General features: G+C 44.5%; 1 protein-coding gene across 1 annotated transcript in view; it reads left to right on the forward strand.

The window, feature by feature from the left end:
- The first annotated feature begins 7,788 nt into the window (after positions 1-7,788).
- Positions 7,789-14,777, forward strand: part of LOC146986582 (cell adhesion molecule CEACAM5-like) — a 28,575-nt gene continuing 21,586 nt past the window's right edge. The window contains exon 1 of the mRNA XM_085780507.1: positions 7,789-7,963. Coding sequence (XP_085636633.1) covers positions 7,918-7,963 — 46 coding nt within the window. The 5' untranslated portion in view covers positions 7,789-7,917. The remainder of the gene's footprint in view (positions 7,964-14,777) is intronic.

Genomic DNA, 14,777 nt, shown 5'->3' on the forward strand with positions numbered 1-14,777 from the left:
GTGCAAAAGAGGAGGTTTGCGCCTACATAAGTTCAACTCAAATAGGCAAGAGGTTCTCAGCTGTGTTGATCCCTCAGAAAGGGTGACAACTGCTAAATCCCATGATTTTGGCTTGGATGTGACATCAGTCGGATGTGCACTTGGCATTCAGTGGTCAATAGAAGATGACACCTTCAGTTTTAATATCAACTTAAGGGACCAACCTGCTACTCGCCGGGGTATTCTCTCAGTTATCGCCTCCTTGTACGACCCTCTAGGCTTTGTCGCCCCCTTTGCCTTGCTTGGGAAGTGCATTTTGCAGGAATTGTGTCGCACGGGCAAGGGATGGGATGAGCCCCTTTCTGAGGATGTACATTCACGGTGGGAGGAGTGGAAAGGTGGCCTCCAAAACCTGAAAGAAGTAAAGATATCCAGATGCTATCACCCACACAACTTTGGCAACATTGTAAGGACAGAACTGCACTACTTCTCGGACGCTAGTAATGTGGGTTATGGTGCATGTTCCTATGTACGGTACATTAATGACAGAAATGAAATACACTGCAGCCTTGTGATGGCCAAAGCAAGAGTGGCACCCATAAAAATCTTGAGCATTCCGAGGCTGGAGCTTTCAGCTGCTGTAATCTCTGCCAGAATGAGCGTCATGTTGAAAACTGAACTTGAAATGAAAATTGATGAGGAGTTCTTTTGGACAGACTCTCAAGTTGTGCTGGCATACATCAATAATGATGCTAGAAGATTTCATGTGTTTGTCGCAAATCGCCTGCAAGTGATTAAGGAAAAAACAGACCCTGGTCAGTGGCATTACGTTGAGACGTCAGAGAATCCAGCTGACCATGCATCTAGAGGCCTACATGTCTCCAATATCTCCTCAACAAGCTGGATGTCAGGACCCAAATTCCTGTGGGAGCAAGAGGTGAAACCTAGACCAAACTACTCCACTGAACTTCTGGTCGGTGACCCTGAAGTTAGAGCAGTTCAAGTGAATGTAGCCACCACTAACACCAGTGACTCCAACAGTGTGCTCGATGCTTTGAGCCGATTTTCATCTTGGTTAAAACTTCTCAAGGTTGTTGCAAGAATTAAAAGGCTGGCATCCAAGCGAAGACATGGTAATAATGTGACTGTGGAAGAACGAGAGAGAGCAGCTGATGTGGTTATTAAGCTTGCTCAGCAGCGAGCATTTTCCCAGGAGATGAAAACACTTGAAAGAGGAGGTAGTCTCCCTAGTTCCAGTCCTCTTTTCCGCCTTGATCCTATTGTGGATAAGGGCCTCTTTCGGGTGGGTGGGAGGCTAAAGCAATCATCCCTCAGTCAAGAACTAAAACATCCAGTCATCCTTCCAAAGGGCTCTCATGTTACTCAGCTCATTTTGTCACATTACCATGACAGGATTTGCCATCAAGGCCGAAGTCAAACTCAAATGGAGCTTAGAGCCAACGGATTTTGGATTATTGGTGGGAGTAAATCTGTTGCCAGGCTGATATACAATTGTGTGAAGTGTAGGAAGCTTCGACGCCCAGTAGAGGAGCAACGTATGGCTGAGCTTCCAATCGAACGAGTCGAGGTGTCAGCCCCCTTCACATATAGTGGTATGGATGTGTTTGGACCGTTCATTATCAAAAGGGCCCGCAAGGAACATAAGAGATATGGACTCATCTTTACCTGCCTCTCTTCCCGAGCTGTTCACATTGAAATATTGGAAGATCTGTCGACAGACACATTTATGAATGCCTTAAGATGTTTCATCAGCCTCAGAGGAGCTGTGCGCCAACTCCATTGTGATCATGGCACAAACTTTGTGGGAGCCAGGAACGAGCTCAGAGAAGCATTAAAGCAGTGTGATGTCACTCAACTCGAGGCTCAACTGGCGGATAAACAATGTGAGTTCATTTTCAATGCCCCCGCGGCAAGTCATGCTGGTGGTGTTTGGGAGCGACAAATCCGGACTGTGAAGAATGTGTTGAACGCCACTCTTTCTCTCTGTCCTGGCAGACTTGATGATGCTTCACTTCGAACTCTGTTCTATGAAGCTATATGGCCGTTGTTAACAGTCGCCCGCTGAATACAGATGGCATCAATGATCCCACATCACTAGAGCCCTTGACACCTAATCATCTAATCCTGATGAAGCCCAAAGTCGCTCTTCCACCCCCAGGGAAATTTGTGAAGGAAGACATGTATGCAGCAAAACGGTGGCGACGAGTGCAATATCTGATTGAACAGTTTTGGAGTCGCTGGAGGAAAGAATACCTTTTGAATATTTCTACAAGGCAAAAGTGGCATGTGCCTCGGCGTAACCTTAGAGTTAATGATGTTGTCATCATCAAGGATGATTTTCTTCCCAGAAATCAGTGGCAGTTGGGACGAGTGGTTGAACCCATCCAAGGGAGTGATGACCTAGTGCGTAAGGTCAAAGTGCAAGTGGGAGATCGGAAATCATCAGGAAACTCACAATTGTCGAAAGACCCATTCAGAAGTTGGTGCTCTTGTTAGAGAATGAGCAACTTGGTGTTTGCTAGTGTTATGCCAATCTGTTAACATTTGTGGTTCAATACAGTGATGGCAAAGGTTATGAACCTGAACCCAAGGGAAATGTATTACTTGTTAAAAGGAAGAAAAAGAAAAAAAAAAAAAATCATGTATGATTCATTGAGGACATATTTATCATAACATGATTGGTGGGAGTGTAAATGATAGTAATTGTTTTGAGCTGCCATCTCAGCCTTCCTGTGTCTTGTCTGCTGATTCCCCCCTTTATTTTTCTCACTCAAGTGCCTGTAAAAGTCAGTGTATCACTGCCATCTAGTGGTCAGTTTTCTGGGGTATAAAAGGGAGGAGGCCACTGTTACCTGTAAGCTCTTCCTGTGGGTGTGTGCGCTCACCTGTGCGCATCACCACCATCCTCCCTTTGTTCTCCCCTGGTTGGCTCAGTGTTTGTGCTGCTGGCTTTGTTTGAAGCATGTCCGTGGCTCGTTGAGTGAGTTTTCTTTGTTGAATTATTTGTAATTTTTGTGTTGGTGTAGGTTCCCTTATGGTTTGGTTTTGTTCTGTTATCAGGAGACAGTGACACACAGTATAGACGGCACCTTCCATCCTCCTATTAGCCCCTTGGTTTGTGGAACAAGGTGTGTATCTTAATTTTGGGCCAGTACTTTATTTTTGATGTTTTGTTTTATTTTTTGGTTTTGGGGTGATGCCGTTCAAATTATATTTTTATTCCTTAAATAAGGTTTTAGTGATTTTGTAATGGGTTAATAAAATGTGGTTTGTTTGTTTGCCTTTTTATAGTAATAAATTGGGTGTTTTTGAATCTGTGTTGGGGAAGTGGTATGTGAAGTGCAATGTGTTAAACTTTTTCTTCTTGTGTTTTTTGTATATTCCCTCAGTTTTCACGGTGCTACACCAAAGAAATAAACTCATGCACCCGTAAGGAACTCTCCGCCTCTTTTCTTGGGGAACCAAGGGCCGCTACATACATATTGTACCTTTAAGTTTGGACTCTTTTAAATCATGTTAATAAATTGTACACTTTGTTCCTCCCGTATCTGACTTGTGATCATTGGCAGAATGCTCCTCTCAAAACTTCTCATTTACAAACGGGGGTCTACCAACCCCCCGTTACATAAGTCTTAAATAGTTATATCTTCCGACAGCAATCACTTACATACTGTAGAGTGTTTGGTCCGAAACACGGGTCTGTCAGTCACTCTGCTCTGCTATAAGCCGAGGAGAAAACTTCTTGTATACTTCCTTGTATCCTACAACCTTTATCCAATGAGGAGAGAGAACGGCATGAAGGGCTGTGTGTGCAGCCAAGGGATGCACGTGAATGTGGTGACGTAGGGACGAGGACCAATAGATCCATGACGAGGGCGGGGGCTGCTAACTAACGAAGTTAGCTAAAACGACCGGATCGCTTACTTCTGCTTTAGGTCTATTGTCCTGAGTCAAGTATATTTGGGGCTTTTAATGCCTTTAATTGATACAGTAGCACAGTCGAGAGAGAGACAGGAAATGGGGAGGCAGAGAGGGGGAATGACATGCAGGACAGCGCTGCCCGATGTGGGATTTGAACAGTGGCCGCCTGCAGTGAGGACTGTAGCCTCAACACATGGGGCGACAGCTCTACCAAGTGAGCTAAACACCACTCCCTGAGTCAGTTTTTGATGGTGGTGACCAGTATCTCAGTTGAACACTTTATTAATGTAGATTAGTGACTTACCCAGCATTTCCAGGTTAGTGGTGTCCTCTATGGTGCCACCTAGGTTGTGAGTAAATATGCAGATGTAGTTCCCCTCATCAGTTTTCTTAACCTCACTAATCTGGATGGAAGGACTGGCCGGGTCTGGAGGACTGGGTGAGAAGCTGACTCTGTCCTTCAGTGGTCCCTCAGGGTAATTGGGCTCATTGTTTGGGACAAATGAAGCAATGTTGGTCCTCCCCCCTCCCATTGGCTGATAGTTCCATGCGAGCTGTGGTGGAGCAGACTCAGGGTCAGTGAGTGGATGTGTTCAGTGACTGAGAAACACAACAGGCTTCAGTCATCATGCTGTTGATAAGTAACACTGGAGACTGTTTTATAGGGCAGCAGCATCGGAGAGGAGCTAACAAATATTTTATTCTACTAGAAAATTACCTAATTTGTTTAAAAAAGTTATCAAGTCCTAACTGAAACAAAGAAAACTGCATCATGTATCTGACCGCAATAATGTTAATCCCAGTTGTATCCGTGAGGGCACAGCGCAGGTTGACTGTCTGGCCAGGATAAGAATACACCTTTGGCTCTACGTCCACTTGCTGACCAGTCACTCCTAAAAGAAAGAGAAAGATGATAATTGAATGACAACAGTGTGGAAGTGTCAGAAGACAAGTTTGACTTGTCCAGAATAAACTGGAGGAGGCACATTTTAAGACAGACTGTAATGAAAACTTCATAATGATATCGAGTGGTAATAAGAGAAAAATAACAAGAAAGGGTTATATAATCTCATGGGTTTGATAACTCAAAATGTATTTTTCACCAATATCCCAATTGCTTGTTGTGCATTTCCAGACAATAACTAAAATATAGTGATTAATATATTTACGGATCTGTTGTTGTTACAATAACTGCTAAACAGCTGATGCAGGTTTGTGGCTCAGAAGTTTGTATTGGTGGTTTGTAGCACACTGGCTACTGGATGATATTTTGACAAGGACTAGGGAAAATGTTAGAGCTCTTAAATTTGAGGTTACGTGAAATTAATTTGAATAAGATTTCTTTTATTTAGATATTTTAAATTCTTCTGAAGTGAAATTACAATCACCACGTCACAGTTGTATTCCTCTGTTAATCAGTCCAGTTGTAGTTTGTTTGTCAAGACTTATAGCACCTAAGATCAGTTCTGTATCTGTATGATACATGTGAGATACTACATGTGTAGGAATAAATTATGTGTTATTTCTCTCAATATTAAGGTTAGAGGTTGTTTAGTGTTGTTTGTTTGGATTATTATATTGTTTATGTAGTCATATAGAGTAGGGGGATGGTGAGTCACATGATTATGGGCGAGGATATCAGTGTGTATCAACTGTGTACACCTGTTGATTTCTCTTTGTGTGAGAGAGAGGGTGAGCTGGGCCACCAAATTACTTTGGTTATAGTTTCATGGACTTTATCACGTGTTTAATATATTTTTTGTTGTTGTTGTTACTAAACAGTAACTTAATTGAAAAATTTTTTGGAGTTTCTTATGTTTTTTTTTCCCATTATGCTACAGGGAAGTTCTCCTTTTATATACAGATTATCATCACATCATCATTTTTGTCTGATGGGACATCACTATAATCTCATAAATTAAAGTATGAATTATTATACAAGGAAAAGCATCATTTGTTTTTCACTCCTGATCTGTTCATTCACCAATGATAGCACAGAAAGGATAAGAAAGTCATTGGTAATTTATAGTATAATTTATTTTATTTTGAGGTCTCTATAGGTGTAGCAGAAAGCTGCCACCACCTTTATTAACCCGTCGTGTCTGGTATCAGAGGCAAAAGGGTATCCGGCACAGAGACAGGTAGGTGTACAAATTAAGTCTTTATTGAAAAGAGTAATTCATATGGGACCTCCAATACCAACAAGACCCTCAGAGGGCAGCCCCAATGGGCCAGGCTGCTCCACAGCCCTGCAGCACACACCAAAGGAGTGAGAGTTTTAAACACACAATCTGTGAGAGACACTGCACACGGTACTAAATGCACAGGAACCTGAAAACTGTATGCAGAGGGAACTCGGTATCACAACATACGGACCACTCTGAGCAGGTCATAACTCTACCAACAGGGCTCCCTAATCAATCAGCTGAGTTTTAACGAGCTTCTGGTATGGTGTCAAGTTATTGAAACCTCCACTAGCACAGAAACTAACAAGCCCACATCTAGATAAACATGTAAATGTCTGAGATATTTGAATGATTTTTACTGCCCACGCAGAAGAAGATTATCAGTCACCAATTCTCCAAGAAAACTCTCCCGGAAGTTCACATGGGGACAAAACACTCCCATAAAATTAAAATATGCACTGCTGTTAATCATTAACAACAGACAGACACACTTTAAAAAGGTAGAGAAGAGGATTGAGCTGTAAACGTTGTTTTTATGTCGTCAAACCCTGACAGGGTCAATTTCATAGTTATAATGTCCTCTTATATTATTTTATGAAATGACAATTGCTGGCAAGTTCAACCTGGGGCTATGGTTTCCTATTTTAGGTCTAAAAGAATGAATCTGAATATTTTCTTTTTAATAGCTCCTGTTATGCGGTAGTTCTGTCTGTCCTTGCATCACCACAGCAGCGTGTAATGGGAGCGGACGGATCTGAAGTAAACAAACCCCTCAGTGTATGTTCGAATAGCCATCTGACATTGTCTGTGAAAAAAAAGCCTAAACAGCCTAAGTTCCGTCCACTCCCATTATACATAGGCTGCCGTGGCAATGCATGGACAGACAGAACTACTGCATAACAGGAGCAATTAAAAAGAAAAATCTTCAGATTCATTCTCTAGACCTAACCCTAACCCTATAGCCCCAGGTTGAATTTGCCTAGAATTGTCCTTTAAGTTACAAATCTGTAAGAAAAATGAAGTCACTAATTTACCAGGAAAAAAACTACTGCAGGTTTGAAATAAAAAAAAATCATTAATAAACATGAAAATATGTGTGCTCTGCATTGGAAAAGCACAAGTAAGTTAGTGAGGAGGTGCAGCAGGAGCACAGCTCAAATTAGTGAAATTTGTAGAGAATTCATGAAAAAAAGTTACATTTCAAAGTGTTTTTTTTTTGTTTTTTTTAGAAACTCACAAATTTGTCAGTAGATATATAGGTCATTACATTCTTTTATTTGCTGTAACAAGCTTGGAGAGCTCACCTGTGATGGCTCCAATGATGACAGTGTATATTAACACAGCTGCTGCCATTTCCTCTGCAGTATCATCAAATAAAACAACAAAAAGAATATGTTTTTCACTCCTTGTCCTTAATTCCCTCTGATGATTTCAGTGCGAGAGTGTGGATTTAATATAAAGGCAGTATGAGGAAGTAATCTGCATTGGACTATTGACCCTTCTTGGTTTCATGCAATAAAAACATAACTTGCAGTGTAGTTTTCAAGTATGAAGGCAGTACTGTATATGAGGAAGTAATCTGCAATGTACTATTGACCCTTCCTGTTCTCTTCTTGCACATAACTTGCACCAACTCATTTCACCACAACAGGGAGACATACTGCAGCTTTTGACCACAGAGCTGAAGGGGTTTGAAGACGGTTTGAACTGCAGCACGGAGGTAAAGGTCCTGTTCATGAGTCATTTATTAGGACACTCTCAGTCTGATGGCTGAGTTCTTCTCACCTGCACGTCTCAGGAAGAGTCACCAATGGATGTGTTCATTTTACTTTACATTGTCACCGTGGCTTTTACAGGTAAGACTCTCACATTTAAAAACTTGAACATGTTCATTAGTCTTCATTCATTGTCTGGACTTCAAGAAAAGCGGGGCAAGAAGTTAAGGAAATGATTAAGACTAAACTGAATTCAAAATGCCAACTGAAACCATTATAACCACCCCAGCTGTTTAGCAATTGTCATGAGAACAACGTTTCAGCCTAATCTATATGTCTGTCTCGGAAATACACATTTAATTATAGCTGCTGCGCAGCGATGGGTCGGGTCCGGGCTACTTTTGGGCAAATTTAGGCAATTCTGAGCAACAAACTGGAGAATAGGAAGACAAGACAGTTAACCTTATAATGTTCAATTTGCATCAGTTGAGGATTGAACCCACAACCTCGGGAACCAAAGACCGTTGTCTATCGCACTGAGCTAATTGACAAGTGGCATTCAACAGTGGCTTCACAAATTGAGTAAGCCATTCACTGTCGTGCAGGCAGATTTGAAACCACAGTAAAAAGAAAAATCGGTTTTTGAGGTAAAATAATGATATGTATTTGTCAAACATCTACTGTGACTCTAAGATGTTAGGAGCCTTCGCACATGGTCCAGTCAAAGCTATTTGGATTTTTAAATTTAGAAGCTTGCTGTGATGCCACCATTAGGACAATTGTCTTGTGTTTCGTGTTGAGGACATCTGACATTTTGATCTGTCATCATCATCATCATCACCCTTGCTGGGTCTCGAACCCACAGCCTCTGACACCAAGAACCAGCTCCTAACTCGCTGAGCTAATTGGCTGATAGTGAGACCTGCTGTGTAGCTTCATTTATCCACTCAGGGGGTCAATGCCCGGGCAGCTGTTGTCAAGGCAGATTTCGAAAAGTCAGAAATTCTGTTATCTAAACAAAAATCTGTTAATACATAAATTGCATTTAGACAGCAAAACAGCTCGAGGATCTGACATCATCATCACCCTTGCTGGATCTCGAACCCACAACCTCTGACACCAAGAACCAGCTCCTAACTCACTGAGCTAATTGGCTGGTAGAGAGACCTGCTGTGTAGCTTCATTTATCCACTCAGGTGAGCCAGTGCCCGGGCAGCTGTTGTGATGAAATGGTCAAAATGTCAGAAATTCAGTCATCTAAACAAAAATCTGATAATACATAAATTGCATCTTGACAGCATGGAAATGTTGGTGATTTGTTTTTAATGATAAGTGTTTTGCTTCATAAGAGAAAATATGATGTTTATAAATTCCACTCTCACATTGATTGCAGTTGTTCCCATGAGAGCAGAATTCAAAATGTTCTAGAAAATTCAGTTTTTGAATTAAAATTCTGATATTTGCTAAACTTCATCAACCATGACTCCAAAATATTGTCATTTTTTTTCAGGAAGTTTGAAAATGTATTTATCAAGAATTTAATGGTATATGTTTACAGTACTGTTTACAGTCAAACGTTTTCATGCACTGTAGGTTCAATTTTTGCTTAATCAAAAATCCGAGAAACAAGTTTTGTGGAGGACAGTCTGGAGATGCTCTGTAGCAAGTTTGGTGTCAATTGAGCAAAAATTGTGGGAGGAGATACATTTTAAAAGTTTTACAGTTATTGAAAAAAACAGAGTGATGGACTTCATAATTTGTAATGAGTTTAAGTGGACAAAAGTTTCAGCAGTATCTGGGCTACATTGTGGTAAAGTTTCAAAACTGTAGCATCTACCGTTGGTTTGGTAGGAATTTTTAAAGTTTTTAAATTTAAACGCTTATTGTGCCCCCCCTAGGAGGGGGGGGGGCACATGTCCTTGGAGTTGAGTGAATCTGGCATGGGGTCGGATGTTTCTGTGAAGTTTGGTGAGTTTTCGCCCATGGGAAGTATGACTTCCTTGGAAGAAGAAAGAAAGAAAGAAGAATTCCTAGGATTATAGCTGCTGCGCAGCGATGGGTCGGGTCCGGGCTACTTTTGGGCAAATTTAGGCAATTCTGAGCAACAAACAGGAGAATAGGAAGACAAGACAGTTGTCCTTATAATGTCCAATTTGGACCAGTTGAGGATTGAACCCACAACCTCGGGAACCAAAGACCGTTGTCTATCACACTGAGCTTATTGACAAGTGGCAGTGCACTAGTGGCTTCACAAATTGAGTAAGCCATTCACTGTCATGTAGGCAGATTTGAAACCACAGTAAAAAGAAAAATCAGTTTTTGAGGTAATGATATGTGTGGCGGTACGAGGGGTGGGAGGACCAAAAATAATAATTAAATTAATAAAGGGAATTTACTCAAATCTATAATTGCTGTAACTTAAACCGACAACGCCACCTGGGGGGTTTCACCCCAGGACCTTTAAAGTGAAATTCAAGTATAATCAACAAAACAAAAAGGACACACAGGTACGTAACTCAAAATGGCAGGAGACGTGGTTCAATAAATTATAACAATTGATTTTATTTTCACAACAGATATCCAAATATTTCAAGCTTAAAAGTATAGGGGGGGAATGGGGGGATAACTAGTTCCTGTAATGATGAGAAGGCACAGCAGGGAGGGGTAAGAGGGGAAGGAAATCCTTCATGTTAAAGAGCACCCCATTCACACGTGAAACAACTCAAAACTATAATGTGTAGAGAAAACAAACCAAGAAGGTGTCACACAGCACACAGAGGGAAACCATCACCCAGGGACACCACCTCCACCGCTGGCTCTCAGATGCTAGGAACAGGAAACAGAAATGGGACAATTAATAAGGGAACCACCATAAACAATAAACACAAACAATTAATATAACAGTTTCCAAGACAACAAAAAATAGAAACAATTTATCTTAATACAAAATTGACCAGGTTAAGCCTAAATTATTTCTTAATGAATTAATCATGAAACAAATACTAAATCAAGAAAAATAAAGAAAACAATGAACATAAATCCTAAATCTGATGGTTCACCTGGGCCCCATCATAACCCCTCAATTCACACACTCGCATACACACTCACACTCATCAACCTGTTTCTCTCACCCACACACGCACACACACACACACACACACACAGAGAGACACCACACAGCCACAAATCCTTGTGATACGGCCGCTCTGCCCGTAGCACAGGACGGGGCAGAGGGAGCGTCTGCAGGCGGTAGGTGTCACAGTCTGTGGCGAGCAGAGAATGCGCCGAGGCGCAGCGTTGAGCAGCGGTGAAATCCGCCGACAACAATTAAAAAGTCAGACAATCAGTTTACAGTCTTCACTGAGTCGCGGCTCGACTCGAGGCCCGGCGAAGCAGCAGTGATCCCAGGCTACTTATCTTAATGTGTCCAAGCAGTAGTAGATTATTTTGCAGGCGTCCTTGTGACCAACCAAGGAGGGAGAATGTACTGCTCCATGGAGGATGGAGTGTCTCAGGTCCGCGGATGGAGCGTCCGGAAGCTACAGGGAAAATCGACAGGTCGCCAATCAGCTGATGCCACTAATTACTCAAAACACAAGAGATGCTGCGAGTACGCACCTTAGTCCTCCAGTCAGTTGCGTACTGGAACGGGGACAGTAACCGCGGCCAAAACTACCCGCTAACAACACAAATAAAATAAATTAATACCATCCAATGAGAGCCAAAACATGAGCAGCAGCACTGCAGCCATGCACCTTACCTGCGTGAAAGCGGAAAGCTGCAACCAGGAAGTGGGTGGAGCTCAGTGCCAGGGAGCAAGAGGAAGAGAGGGGGGGCTAGAGCCTCCCTATATGCCCTCACTCCTCCACCTCATAGGCCAACCAACTCACGTCAATTAAGGAGGCAGAAATGTGACAGCACATACCATTACAATGCACCCCCCCCTTTTTCATCGTCGGCCCGACGATGCAAGAACACAAGTTAACACCAAGGCCTAAAGCAGGCAGACACGGTATTGGACTGAATAGTTGTGGGTCGAGGCAAATGGTGACGGTTTGAATGGTGGCCAGCCGTAGTCCGGGCTGTCCGTCGCCTGGTTCCTTCTGGGGGAGAAACTGGTGACAGAGCGGACTGAGAAGGTGGTAATGACGCTGCTGAGCCAGAGGAAGGTGCTAATGGCAGTGCCATTTGCTGCGGAGCGATCGAAGGAGCAAACTGTGTCGGGGGCAAGGGTTCCGTCGAGGTGGTAGGTAATGTCAATACAGGTGCACCTTGCCCTCCCCCAGCATCACAATCAGCTGGAGGAAAAGAAGTTTCCCTTACCACGGCCAACAAGTCGTCTTCGTCCGACAGTTCGTCTTGCCTGACTGGCAGATTGGCCGGACTGATCGAAGGAACAGAAGTGCCATCTGGGGCAGGCAACCCAGCTACGGCTTTGAGCAGAGTGCGATGCACTCGTTTGACCTTAGCAAGATCATCTGCTGGTGCTACTGTGTACACCGAACCATCTCCAGAGGGAGCTTTCACCACCTGATGTACCACATGGTTCCACTTATCCTGAATCTTGTGTCGGCCTTTCCAACCAAATTCCCGCAACAACACTAATTGACCTTCTTCCAAAGGCACTGACCGCACAGTCTGATCGTGGCGTTCTTTTCGGCGCTGGGCTGCGTCCTTCAGCCGATCTCGGACACCGTCGAAAGCCAGATGCAGCCGGGTCTGATGTTCCTGGACCCAGTCATTTACTGAGCCACTAATGGGGTCCTTCACCCGCCCCAGCAAGAAATCGACTGGGAGTCTGGCCTCACGGCCGAACATGAGGAAAAAGGGCGATTCTCCTGTCGATTGGTGTGGGGTGGTGTTGTAAGCATACAACAACTGTGGCAAACAAGAATGCCAGTCACGTTTTCGTGATGTTGGTAGAGTGCGCAGCAAGTCATGCAGGGTGCGGTTAAAACGCTCGCACTGACCGTTACCCGCTGGGTGGTACGGTGTAGTGCGGGATTTTTCAATGCCGTACAAACAACATAGCTGCCGGACAAGGGCGCTTTCGAAGTTTCGGCCCTGATCGGAATGAATCCGTACCGGGACGCCAAACTTCGAAAACCATTCAGTGACAAGGACATGAGCAACGGTGGAGGCCCGTTGGTCACGGGTAGGGATAGCAAGGGTGTATTTACTAAACACGTCGGTGAGGACGAGGACGTTCTCCAACCCATTTTGGGTTGGCTCCAACATGGTGTAATCCATCGCCAAGATCTCGTTCGGCTCCGAAGCAAGCAGATGCCCCATGAAGCTACGGACAGGTGGCCCAGAATCCTTGGCCACCAAGCACCGTTCACAGGTCCGACACCAGTGTCTCACGTCTTCAGACATTCCTGCCCAGTAACACCGTTGCCGCAGCAACTCCAACGTCCTCTCAACACCTGGGTGGCCATGATTTTGATGCACCTCTGTAAGAACTCTCCTCTGCAATGCAACAGGCAGGAGTACCTGAAGAACTGTTCCACCCCCCTCTGGGCGCAAGACTTTTCTATAAACAACTCCGGCCTGCTCAATCAGTCTGCCCCACTGCTTGAGAAGAACCAAAGAACGCTGGGACAGTTGCTTGCGTTCTTCACGACACGGATATTGCTTCTGTCGCCAAAAAGCCAACACTTCAAGGATCACCGGGTCGGCTTGCTGAAGTGCGCCAATGTCAGCTGGCGGATACTGCGGCAAGGCCCAGACAGCCGACTGACATGCTGAAGGCCGTCGGGCCTGAAGGGCTTTTTTTAGAGGCTGTGGAAGTGGGGTACCGGACACCATGGCCCCCAAGTCGGCGTCCATCGGTGGATGTAAGCGGGACAGCGCATCTGCGTTCGTGTTGTTTTTGCCAGGCCGATACCGAATTTCGAAGTCGAACGATGCTAACTGGGCTGCCCAACGCTGTTCCAAGGCTCCGAGTTTAGCTGAGGACAAATGGCTAAGAGGATTGTTATCCGTAAATACAACACACTTGTGGCCAAGCAAGTACTCACGGAATTTCTCCGTCATAGCCCATTTTAGTGCCAAAAACTCCAGCTTCATGGAGCTATAGTTGGCTGGGTTACGCTCTGTTGGTCGCAAGCTTCGGCTGGCGAAGGCTATTGGCCGCACTTTCCCTCCTTGCTCTTGTGCTAGTACGGCGCCCAGACCTCCGTGACTTGCGTCGACCTCCAAGATGAAGGGAAGGGAGAAATCAGCGTACGCAAGCACAGGGGCGGTGGTAAGTTTGGATTTCAGGGCGTCGAAACTCTGCTGATGTTCTGTCAACCATCTTTCTGAAACACGGGGCTCAGACCTCTTGGCCTTTGACCTCTCAAGCTCAGCAACAAGGCGGTGGAGAGGGGCAGCCAGCTTGGCGAAACCCTCCACGAAGCGACGATAATAACTTGCGAACCCGAGAAAGGATCGCAGCTCCAAGATAGTGGTCGGGGGCTGCCAGCTGGCTACCACCTCCACTTTGCCGGGGTCAGTTGAAACGCCCTGGGCTGAGATGACATGCCCCAAATAATGCACTTCTTGCTGAAAAAATGAGCACTTAGACAATTTGGCCTTCAAACACTCTCGCTGTAGCCGCTGCAGAACCACTTCAAGTCTTTCCAGATGTTGTTGGAAGGTGGACGAGAAGACTACAATGTCGTCAAGGTATAACAACACAGTCTGACATTGTTGGTCCCCAAAAATGCGCTGCATTAGCCGCTGGAACGTGCTGGGTGCGTTACATAACCCGAACGGCATTCTGTTCCACTCGAAGAGACCGAATGGGGTACAGATTGCCGTCTTGGGGCGGTCAGCTTCGGACACCGGGACCTGGTTGTACCCGCTGGCTAAATCCATAGTGGAAAACCAGCGGGCACCAGTAAGCGCGTCCAGCGACTCCTCGATTCGAGGAAGCGGAAAAGCGTCCTTCCTAGTTCGGCTGTTGAGTTGT

The sequence above is a fragment of the Trachurus japonicus genome, chromosome 6 (assembly GCF_045865225.1).
Source record: "Trachurus japonicus isolate A0001 chromosome 6, Traja_1.0".
Classification (NCBI taxonomy): Eukaryota; Metazoa; Chordata; class Actinopteri; order Carangiformes; family Carangidae; genus Trachurus; species Trachurus japonicus.